The sequence below is a fragment of the Polistes canadensis genome, unplaced genomic scaffold, assembly GCF_001313835.1.
Source record: "Polistes canadensis isolate GaletaPanama2010 unplaced genomic scaffold, ASM131383v1 scaffold_36, whole genome shotgun sequence".
In the NCBI taxonomy this organism is placed as follows: Eukaryota; Metazoa; Arthropoda; class Insecta; order Hymenoptera; family Vespidae; genus Polistes; species Polistes canadensis.
The window spans coordinates 102,641-114,913 of NW_014569583.1; the positions used below are offsets into that span (position 1 = coordinate 102,641).

General features: G+C 29.4%; 1 protein-coding gene across 20 annotated transcripts in view; it reads left to right on the forward strand.

The window, feature by feature from the left end:
* LOC106784475 (TLD domain-containing protein 2) overlaps nucleotides 1–12,273 on the forward strand; it is a 150,822-nt gene that overhangs the window by 70,424 nt on the left and 68,125 nt on the right. For 4 of the 20 annotated variants that reach the window (XM_014744042.1, XM_014744047.1, XM_014744043.1 and 1 more), the window contains exons 1-2: nucleotides 5,488–6,455; nucleotides 6,790–7,658. The exons of 4 other annotated variants lie outside the window; for them this stretch is intronic. In XM_014744042.1, coding sequence (XP_014599528.1) covers nucleotides 6,967–7,658 — 692 coding nt within the window. In that variant the 5' untranslated portion in view covers nucleotides 5,488–6,455; nucleotides 6,790–6,966. Of the gene's footprint in view, nucleotides 1–5,376; nucleotides 6,456–6,789; nucleotides 7,659–12,273 lie in introns of those variants that run through there. 12 more of the 20 variants (XM_014744036.1, XM_014744046.1, XM_014744041.1 and 9 more) reach the window with 9 other exon arrangements.

Here is a 12,273-nt window from a genome sequence, read left to right on the forward strand (position 1 = left end):
CCCCCCCCCAACAAAGAAATTCAAAAGAATATCGATAAGAATTTAACGTCAACTAACAATATAACCTTTTCATCGATTTTTCATTGTATGAATTACAAGTACGACAAGAGTTTCATTCGACAATTATACAATATTTTAATGAAGGACACCGCTTTATATAAATCTTGACAAATCGAGAGAAAAAAAAAACAAAAAAAAAGAAGAAAAGAAATTACCTTTGAACATTTTTTTTCATTTCTTTTGCAACCCCGTCACTCGTCTTTATACAAAGAGAGAAAATTATTTGTTTAAATATTTTTTTTTTTATTATTTATTTCGTTCCAACGATAATAATGATAACGATGAAGTGTGCAGGAAAGAAAGAAAAAAGAAAAAGAGAACTTCGATGAAATACAATAATAAAGAAGAGAAGTTCTTTGCAAAAAAAAGAAAAAAAAATGAAAAGGTTGTTGAAAGAGAAATACACGAGAGGATAAAATATTATAAGAATAATACTAATAATAATAATAATAATAATTAAAAAATAGCTCGATATAACATTTTTGCAATACGTTCTCGTGTACAAAAACAACAAAAAAAAGGAATATTTATTTAAATACTTTTCTTTTCACGTATTACTATATCAACGATAAAATAACGAATGATGATAATAAAGATAGAGAAAAAATAATCAAATAAGAAGAAAGAAGAATAGAAGGAACGACATTGAAAGGAGAAAGAAGGAAAAAATAAAGACGTCCCTTTGAAATGTTTAAAAGGAGAAAAATATGATAGTAATGTAAAATGAGAGAAAAGAAACAGACGCGTCGTGACATTTGCGTTGGGGGATAAGTTGCACTTCGGTTGCACAGACGTGAAGGTGAACCAAAAAAAAAAACAAAAAGAAGAAAAATAGAAAAAGAAGAAATAAAAGAAGAAAGAAAGAGAAGAGAGAGGGGGGGGAGAAAAAAGTATAAGAAGTGTCGACTGTGTTGAAGGTGGGGGTGGATGATGGTGATGTATAGGAGGTGGTAGAGGAATGGGAGAGAGAGGGGAAGGGTTTGAAGTTCGCTGTTTAAAGAAAAAAATCGGGTTAAGGTCGACTGGCGTCGCGACGCAACAAAACACACGTGCAAGAAAGAAAGAAAGTGACAAAAAGAAAGATGGAAGGTATAGGGAAGGTAGGAAGGAAAAGGTAGAAAATGGTAGGAATGGAGGAAGGAAGAAAAAAATGGAATGTATTTTTTTTTCTTCTTTTTTTTCAATGTAAAAATTGTCATCGTTGCGGTTTACCAGCCAGACGACGACGATGATGATGATGCATCAAACTATGCGTTAATGTAACTCTTCTACTACGTTGCATAATTTATAGATTTTTTTTTTTGTATATATATATATATATGTGTGTGTGTTTATGTATGGTTATTAGAATTTTGAATGACTTTATAGATAACAATTTTGCGTGGTTTTTCTCAAATGAAGTATATATACAAATAAATATTTCATTATATACAATAAAAAGAAGAGAGAAAAAAAACAACACGCACGTAGGGGGGTGGATTGAAAAGTTTCGAACCCTGGAAATAATACAATTTTCTTCCCACGAGAGAAAATTTTTGTTTATGAAATGACTATAAAATTATAAGACACCTACCAGACATCTGTCTTAATATATTGTATTTTTTTCCTAATATTTTTAAAACTTCATTTCCCCGCATCGTTTCTGAAAATTCCAATAATATTCCACGTTATTTTTCGTTTTACCATGCTTAACCTTATAAAATTTCATTTCTTGTTTAGTAATTTTTTTTTGTTTTCCTTTTTTAAATTACGATCGTACGCGGTGTATAAAATTAATTGGTTAAACTTATAATTAAATAAAATATCCAAGAAAATTGAAATCTCGCTAATCTTCATTTGACGTAAAAATCTTAATGATTTGATTAAGAATAAATAAATAAAAAAGAAAAAAAAAGAACCAACTATTTTAAGAGATAAAAGGGGTCAACGTTTGACTTGACCCTTACGATTTAGCGTGGTGTGTATAACCCAAACACATATATAAATATATATATATACACACAGGTAACTCCTATCGAGCACGGAATTCCTGCAAGCACTGGTTTAAGAATTGTTGGAAATTCCCCCCCCCCCTCCCCCATACAATACGACATTTCTACAAATTGCTTTCATGTTTAAACGAATTGAGAATTAGGGGATTCCCCTTTACTCATCCTCCTCCTCCTCCCGAACGGTAATAACAATAATAATAAAAAAAAAACGAACGAACAAACAAAAATATACGTAATAATAATTTTCAAATGCAATTCATCATTAATTTGTTATTAATTTTCATCTTATGATTTGTTTTCATTTTTGAATCATTAATCTTCGTCTAATAAAACAACGACAAGGACAACAACGTACTGGAAAACTTTCTTGTTGCTCATTTATTTACAGTTTCGTTTAAAAACTAATCTGTTACTAGCGTAATAACGTAAAAGAAAAAAAGAAAGAGAGACAGAGAGACAGAGAGAAAAATAAAAATAAGAGAATGAAGAAGAAGAAGATCCGAGGATTCCTCTTGACACACGGTTTATCGGTATTATCAATGAGAGATATCAACAAGTTTTCGAGATACGCGGAATCATTGGTATCATCGTCTTCGATGATGAACACGACGATAACGAATAATAAGAAGAGTAAAATATTTATTTAAACGAGAAACGAGTGATAATATTACCTACTAATGAAATTTTTGTACATTCATATTCGCATTTACGTTCACGTTCACGTTCACGTTCACATTCACATTTACATCAAAGAAAAAGAGAGAGAGACAGAGAAAGGGGGCAGAGGTGGAGAGAGGTGGTGGGGGGAGGGTTTAGAGAGAAACTTTATGGCATCTCGTAAATCTCCTTTACATAATGCAAATACCTTATCATGTGATGTTAAAGAACCACCAATCTAATGCGAACGTTGTTCCGCGTTCTCTTCTTATTCTTATTCTTCTTATTCATCATCATAATCATCATCATCATCATCATCATCGTCTTCTTCATCTTCATATTTGTAAACATCGACTATAAGATATTGCAAATGGAGAAAAACATATTTGTTTGTCCGTTATATATATTAACATTTGAAGAATAAAAATAGAAAATAAAAAGAAGGAAAAAAAGAAAGTAAGGGATGGGATTGGATGGGATGGGAAGGGAAGGGAAGGGAAGAAAAAAATACTAGATAAAAAATTGGCCAAACAACTTTGACGTATATTCTTCTTCTAACGAGAAGACACGACAAGAGATTATCCTTTTAAAATAGATTGAAATGTTTACGGGTTATAATACCATTTGCCATATGCGTCTTTTTGATGTGCATGGAATTTGTTTTTCTTTTTTGTTTCTTTTTTGTTTTTTATTTAATTACTATTTTTTCATCGAACGAAACGCACGATGTCAATCAATTTTTATACGCATGGGATTATAGTCATGATATTTGTAAAATACAACGAATTAAATTTGTTTGTTTGTGTTTTTAAATGAACGCACGATGTTAATTAAATACTAAAATTATTCGTTATTTTTTTTTTTTTTTTTTTAATAAAAATAATTAATCGCAATATATACGAGAGCGGGTTGAAAAGTTTTGAACTTCGATCAAAAGATTTCTTTCTTTTCTTTTTCTTTTTTTTTTGTTCTTATATTGTAGATAAAAGTGTACTTGCACTCACGTATTTAGATAATTCATACTATTTTGGAAAATATTTATATTGAGATTATTTTCTAGATATCGTAATATAAAAGTAATGGAACATTGCTTTAATTTTTGTTTTTTTTTTTTTAATTGCAAAATCACGAATCGAAATAAAATTTAATTTAACAATTTCGATCGTATAAGTTGTTTTATTTGTTCGATTTTGATTATCGATGTTAAATATTTATCAGATCCATCTGTCAATGAGATAAGAATCTATTTATCGAGAAAAAGTATTCATTACTTCGTTCGTGAAATAATCATTCTAATCTATCATCGATTAATAATTACAAATAGAAATTTTCTATATAACGATAACATTTAATCGAATTTATTATTTAATTAGATAAAAAAAGAATCAATCATGTTTATTTATAAGAATTCGTTCTTTTTTTCTTTTTTTTTTCTTTTTTTTCATTATTTTATTCATCAAAAAAAAAAAGATAAAACCTGAGATTTTACGATTAATGCGAATAGATAATTTGATTAAATTCAAATAACAAATGTAATAACATTGCGCATTACTAAACAAAACCAAACAAAAAAATGTACTTCTCGATAAATCCATCCACATATACTTTAACAACGTATACGTTTGCATATACATACATCTACCATAAGATTTCGTTCATTTTCTATCTATTTTTAATTTTTATCAAAAATAAATAATAATAATATTTTAATATAAAAATATATAAANCTCGTCTTCGATACTTGATTAATATAAAACAATATTTAATATATTTTATATATAATAGATAATATATATGTTTATTTATATATATATATATATATTTATTTTTCATTTAAATCGAATATCAGATCTAACCAATATCGTACATTAACTAAACAAAACTCCCTCACCCAAAGAAGATAAAAAAAAAAAAGAAATTTGCTTTGAATAAATTTCTAACGCATACCCCCAACATACACGCATATATTATTTATAATATTTAATAACCCCCATATATATATACTTACGGTACCTTCTTTCCGTACAATCAGTCTCGTAAAGGGCCGAACATTGGCAACAGTGCAGTCTCCCGTACACTCTCTCTCTCTATCTTTCATACACAACACACATAACATACAATACATATATACATAACATACATATATATTCACTCACTCACTCTTGCAGTTTACTGGCAGTGATCATCGCAGTGGCGTGCGGTTGGTTGATAGTAGTGGTGGGATGTAGAGACGGTGAGTAGAATATGGGTGAGTGTGGTGGGGAAGAAGGGGGCTGGGGAGGGGGGAGGATAGAGAGGGAGGAGGAGGAGGATCAGAGGGGGAGGGAACTCGAAGCGATGAGGACGCGAACGAAAGACAGTTTGCTCGTTCTCTTCGAGCCGTATAAATACGAGAGGTTTCTTTCTCGCGAGTTTAGTCTTCGCGATACTCGATTCTCGTGACGTCCGTTTTTGTTTTTTTTTTTCTCTCATTTTCCCTCAATGCTCGATATTTAAAACGGTAACGGGAGGGAGGGAAAATAAAAAGAAAAGAAAAGAGGTTTACCCGCATAATACAAAAAAGTATATTCGTAATTCGTAATTTTATTTCGATCGTGCGCGAGAAAATAATTAAACAACAACTATTAAAAAGAAATGGTTTAAACAATTTCATAGAAAATTTCATTTCACGTCGTAAAAATTACAAACGCAACACTCTTCCTCTTTCTAAATATGTATATATATACGTTTATGTGTGTGTGTGTATATATATATATGTATATACGTCGCGAGAAAATTAAATAGAGAAAGAAAGAAAGGAAGGAAGGAAGGAAGGAAGGAAGAAAGAAGAAAAAGAAAACAAACAGAAGTAATTAAATTAAAATCGTATCCGACTGGAACAACTTACGTGCATTTTTTTAATAATTATTGGTAAGAAAATTAAGCAAAAAAAAATAAAACAGAAGAAGAAGAAGAAAAAGAAAAAAACATTATTACGTTAAATTCATCCTACGCGAAAGTGTGTCTCCTCGAAGAAAGCAGGGCTCCGTTTCGTTTCGAGAAAAAGACAGAGAGAGAGAGAGAGAGAGAAAGATAGAGAGAGAGAGATAAAAAGAAACAGACAGAAAGAAAGAAAGAGAAAGAGAGAGAAAGAGAGAGAGGGAGAGAGAGTTGTTTCAAGTAACTTCGAGAAAAGCCATGAGTGAAAACCGGAAGCGTTCGTGCGTTCAACCCTCCGCGGGTGAGGGCTGAATTTTTTAACAGCCGCCATTTTTATTTATAACTTATTTGTCAATTTAAACCACTTTTATATACTTGTTTAACTTTTTCTTTTTTCGCTCATTTTAAACGTTGCAAAATATAAGAAAAAAAAATCTTCTCGTTGTTCGTGTGTCTACGTTTACGAATAAGTTTTCTCCCTCCCCTCTCTCGGTGTACCGTGCGAAAAAGGGAGAGAGAGGGAGATTTCGCGCGTGCTAAACAGAAGGAATATTATTATTATTATTATTATTATTATTATTATTATTACTACTTTGTTTTGTGTGTATTGACAATAACTATGCGGAAGGGATCAATTATGGGGACAACGTTGATTGAAGATCGTTGGTTTTAATACATCGCGAACGAAGAATAAGAATAAGAATAAGAATAAGAAGAAAATAATACAAGATTACTATTTCAGAAGAAGATAGTTAAATAGAGGAAGACGATTGGTTCAACAAGACGAAGTAAAGAAGAAGAAGAAGAAGAGGAAGAAGAGGAAGACGAGTTAGTTCAGAGTGAAAAGGCGGTCGTGCCGCTTTCACCGAGTATTCCTTCTATATATATATATATTTATATATATAAATATATATATATATATATATATATATCTTTCTCTCTCTCTCTCTCTCTCTCTCTCTCTCTCTGTCTTTCTCTCTCTTTCTTTTTCTTGCTCCCCCGCTGATCGTGACGGCACGTTAACGGTCTCTCGTGAACACACGGTAGAAAGAGAGAAAAAAGAAATGATAACGTTCTTCCGTTTAGAATTGACGAGTTGTTAACTTTTTTTGTTAGTCAAAAAGAAGTTAAATATACTATATAATAAAAATATTTTTTATAGAGAAAAGAAAACGAAAGATTGGATAGACAAGGATAAAGATATCGAAAGACGATTGTTGTGATATTATTGTATTCATGTTGTTCTATCCATATAGATATATATATATACAGAAAGTATATTAATATAAATTAGTTTAGTTGTGATTAGTTCTCTTATTTCGATAGAGTACACCGTAGTATGGAAACCGAGATGTACATAAAAGACGAATTAGAAGAGAAACATTTTAATTTGGATAGAAACGGTAAACAACAATTATTAACAACAACGATGAAATACGCGTCAACGAATTCAATACCATCGACGATGGATGAAGAGAACGAACATTCTTTTGAAAGAATAACAGCTGAACGATTTACCGGTGGTGGTAAATCGGCGGCCATCTTGAGAGATAGTACTACAGCAAGTAGTGCCTCAGCTGCTAAAGGTAGAAGGTACAGTGTACTCGAAGATTTAAAAGCACGTAGGGACAGTCTCTGGCAAAGGGCACGTCGTGCAAGTACATTCGACGAAAAGGAAAATGCTAAACAATTGAAAATCGTTTACGGTAAGGATAAAAGAAGAAGTAGCGACGGTGGCGCCAATAGAAGGGGATCGGTTTTTTACGTAACTGATGATCTTCTTGAAGAAAAACGGGATGTTCTCGAAAACGAGGAAGAGGAAAGAGCTGCCAGGATTGAAGCGAAAAAAGGTAGAAGAAAGTCATGGCATCCACTTGCTAATAAACCATCCAAATCTGAAAGGAAAAGGAAAAAGGCTGTTGTTGGTGCTGCACCATTGGAACAAGTTGCCAGTGCTGAAGCACTTTATACTCAAACCAGACAGAAGAGACCTTCTTGGTGGAATATATTTGTACCGGATTCCGTTTCCAGGTATTCTTCATTATTTATCTACTCGTTTGTTTTTCTATATATTTATTTTATTTTATATATTTCGAACGTATAAATAGTATTTGTTTTTGTTCGGAGAATTGTTCCCAAGTTTATTATATCGTTCTATACAGATAGGTATTCGGTCACGTCGATCAAGTGTTGCAATTTTTTGTTTAGATGTTACGTTATTAAAAATTCCGACGTTACTTCTGTAGGTAATTATGACAATTTACTGAGTCAACAAATTGGAATTAATGAATTTTATGATTTATTATATATAGTCAATTTGATATTATAAAATAATTCGTAAAAATATTTTACATTTTCTAATCGCTTTTCAAATAATACGAAAATTCGATTAGATAATTTAAATAAAAAAAAAAAAGAAAAAAAATACAAACAAAACTAATTACATAAAAGTTTCTCTTTCGATTGATCTTTTCGTGCTTTAGATAGGAGAAAATATAAAACTGTTCGTGACCGAACGAACGGTGCATTGAAATCTTTTTTTGTAATATCAAAAGAGAAACTTACTCGTTTGGTTACTGCTGTTGTAAGAATAACGGAACCACGTGGATAAAGGGAATTAAAATCAAACGACTTTACGATCTAACCTATGTCAAAGATTGATTATAACTCGGATACGTGAGTTTGGAAAGTAAAATAATTAACTTCAAAACGATCTAAATCATAAATTCTTGATGAAATCTGAAAAATTGGGTCAACACACGATAAAAAATCTTAATAATAATTAATAAATATATATAACGGTAATATATAATAATTAAATATAAAAAATATTCTCAAAAAATATATAAAAGAATAATAATATTATTAACATAATATTAAACAAAACGCGCGTATGATTTTCAAATGACGACATATAAAAAGTAAATAAATTAAAGCAATATTTTTTTTTTAATTCGAATGACTAATTTTGAGATAAGAAGAAGAAACTTATGGTTTTTCCTTCTACTTTCTACACTCATCTTTCTGTTCTTTCTTTCTTTCTTTCTTTCTTTCTTTCTTTCTTTCTTTCCTCTTCTTAATTAGTTAAAAGCAATACAAACTATGAGAGTTAGAGTATCATCTGTGAATCATTCAACTTATATTCTCATACTTTTTCCTTACTACTTCGGAACAACACATGTCTTATAACACGTAACCTCATCGTCGTGCTTATTCATTTATGCGGATAAGGTTAATGCTCTTCTTAAGATTTATACGTTAATATAATAACAATAATAATATTAATAATAGTAATAATAATAATACTAATCGTATCGTATCGTATTGTCGGTTTATCATCGAGTATATTTTTACTCTCCCTTTTTCTTTATATACCGGGTGTATCATTTTGTTTCTGTCAATCGTAATATTTGATAAATCATTTTCGCGAATATTATTGCAATATAAACAAAAAAAAAACAAAGCAACGTAATCACATTTGGTTACGTTACTAATTCGTTAGGTTAAATTAAAAAAAAAAATAAAAAACATTAAAATAATTTTGTTCGAGTGAATGCCGATTTTATTTTATTTTTTTTTTAAATTTAAATCTTGGAAAAAAGCAAAAGATACGCGTAACAATTTTCAATAAAAATCATTTCCTTTTCAGACGAACTTAATTTTTTGTTTCTTTACAAAAAAATATTCTTTAATTTTGTTTTGTTTTAAACAATTATCCTTATATTACAAATATTTCTTTATTTGCAGAAATAAATATACTTATATACGTAAAAATGTTTAAAAATTCGATATTCGAATGAAATATTCCCAAAGTTTAACTTTAAATATATAAGTACGTAGTAATAATCATGTTTTGTGTTGTTTCGGTGAAAATGACGCGTGTTTACGATATCACGTATCTATTACCGAGATATAAGATGTTAAATACAGAATTCTAGCATCTCAAGTAACGAGAATTTATCTGTTTTCTTCACAAATTTTCTTATAAAAGGAATAAACGAATGTCACGTATTTGCAATATTTACGAATAAATTTCTCGTAAATGGAATTTTTTTTTCCCCTTCTTCTTCTTCTCTCTCTTTCTTTTTTTGTTAGCATACATCTCTTTTCTTTTATATTAAAATTGTTTAAAGGGAAAGAAAACAAAAAAAATTACTTGCAAATGATTCATTTAAAAGATCGTCAAATTTATGTCGAAAAAAAAAAGAAAACTTTAAATTTTTGTTCTCGAAGAATGTGCGAGTTTGATTAAAAAAAAAAAGTAAACAAATAAATGTGATAAAATTGTTTTTACGTTAAGCCAAGCCTTTTAACCCCGCCCACGTGATTCGATAAACTTTGAAATAAAATTTCCTTTTTTTTTTTTTCATATTTACCGATCAAAAAATGAATTATTGTTCTCGTTACGTTTATATTTCATTTCTTTCTTTCTCTCTCTCTCTCTCTCTCTTTTTTTTTTGGAAACTTACGTACAACATAGATTAGAACGGATGGATAATTTTTACGTAAGGATATAAAAAAAAGTACGCATATCACGAAACTTACGAGCGAAATAAATTAAACGCAAATTTCGAATTCGAGACGCGAGAAAAGGAAATTAAAAGAAAAGAAGAAAAAAGAAAAAATCATTTCCAGTTGGTTGGGTTTGATATAACGAAACGTAAATAAAGAATTGATTGAGACGTTATTAATTGTCTCGACACATGCGATATCGATTATTATTATCATTGATTAATTAGTTTATCATCACTGACGTAACGCTATGAAAATATAGTATATATGCGTTGTGTACATATACATATATATATTTATATAAAATAAAAATACACACACAGATACATATTATACGGATATTATTATCTCTCAAGAGATATATTCGGTAATTTCCAAAATAAATATAAAAAATGAAAGAACGATTATACTAATGAAATTAATGTAAGCATAAATAATTACACAAAACGATATATTAGATAATTAAATTATATTTTTAAAATCGAACGTCGCGGACACCTCAATTATCTTGATTTAAAATACAAATAGATAAAATATTTTTAGACTTGTCCTTGAACCCAAATGTTTTATTCAATCATGTACTCGTATTTGAAAGAGATAAGTATATATATATTAAAGTTGAATACGAATTTAACTGATTTAGAGAATTCATGTTAACACTTTTTATATATTACATACTTATATATACGCGTCTATATATATATATATATATATGTGTGTGTGGGTGTGCGTGCGCGAGAGGGAGAAAGAAAAAAATGAAATTATGTGTGATAAGGAAATGTCATAAACACATTTTGATACGTTGTATGTTCTAGAAAACGTTTCGTTTATGAATTGCAGATGTTAATGTCGATCCTTGAAAGCAGGTGTTGCACTTGGGATCAACTGGCTGTTATTGATCTTATATAATTATCATAAGTTAATTGTTTGATAAGACTATATAAACTCTGACACGTGGGGATAGAGAAATTTACACATTTCTTTTTTATTTATTTATTTTTACTTTTTTCATCGCGTTTCAGTGTGCTATGACGAATAAACGAAATTCGATGGCAAGTGCAACGATTTTCTTTTTTTCTGACGACTTATATGCATTGCAAACAATGTTATTTACTTCAACAATTTAATTGATAAACTTCGAAAATTTTTATTTAAAACAATTTAATCATCCTAAGAAGTTATTTTTCATTAATTATGTATCGGTGGTATTTGATACGAGAAGATTGGTTGAAAAGTTTTGAGCTTCGAAAAATAAAATGCAAAATAAAGTAATAGAAAACTAAAAATAAAAAAGGGGGGGGGAGTTGGGTTGAAATTGTATCTTTTTTATTCTAAACTTTTTGACCTATTTCGCGCGTATTTACTTTTGTGTATCTTTTTTTCTTATTTTAATTTTTATTTAATAAGAATGATATATTGGAAAATTTTTGATAATTATTGTCTCTTATCTAACGCTACCATAAGCAATACGAGATAACTTTACCATTACAGCATTTTTTGTTTTTATTCTAGACGCGATAAGAAATTAGGTTACGTTGACGTTGAAATACATACTTGTAATGAAGAAATCATTTTATTTAAATTAGATCAACTTTGAGAATATATATTTATTATTCTTTGTATAAATATAAATAGAATAAAAAAAAAAAGAAAAGAAATTAACTACATATGAAAATGAAATATTTTCAATTAACTGTTACAGATTTGGCATAGAACAAAGGCACATAACATTCGATTCCAAAATTTAATTAACACATTTAAAAATTTCATTTATAAAAGAACAAAAGAAAAAAGGAAATAAAAGAAAATGAACCGTCACGAGTCTGCAAAACGCATAATAACCATTTAAATAATAACGTTTTCATAAATTACCCGTCGTTCGTTTCGAAACTCTAAGGAACTTTGGCAAAACACAATTGTTCATCGAACATCCAATTGAAAATTTATGCGAATCTATTATAATAACACGTTAAATTACAACGTCATTAAATTTCATCGCACAATATTGTCATCTCTCGCGCGTTCGTTTCTCTTAAAACTTTTATTTAATATTTTTACAATTATCATATATAAATATAATTCTCTCTCTCTCTCTCTCTCTCTCTCTCTCTCTCTCTCTCTCTCTCTCTCTCTC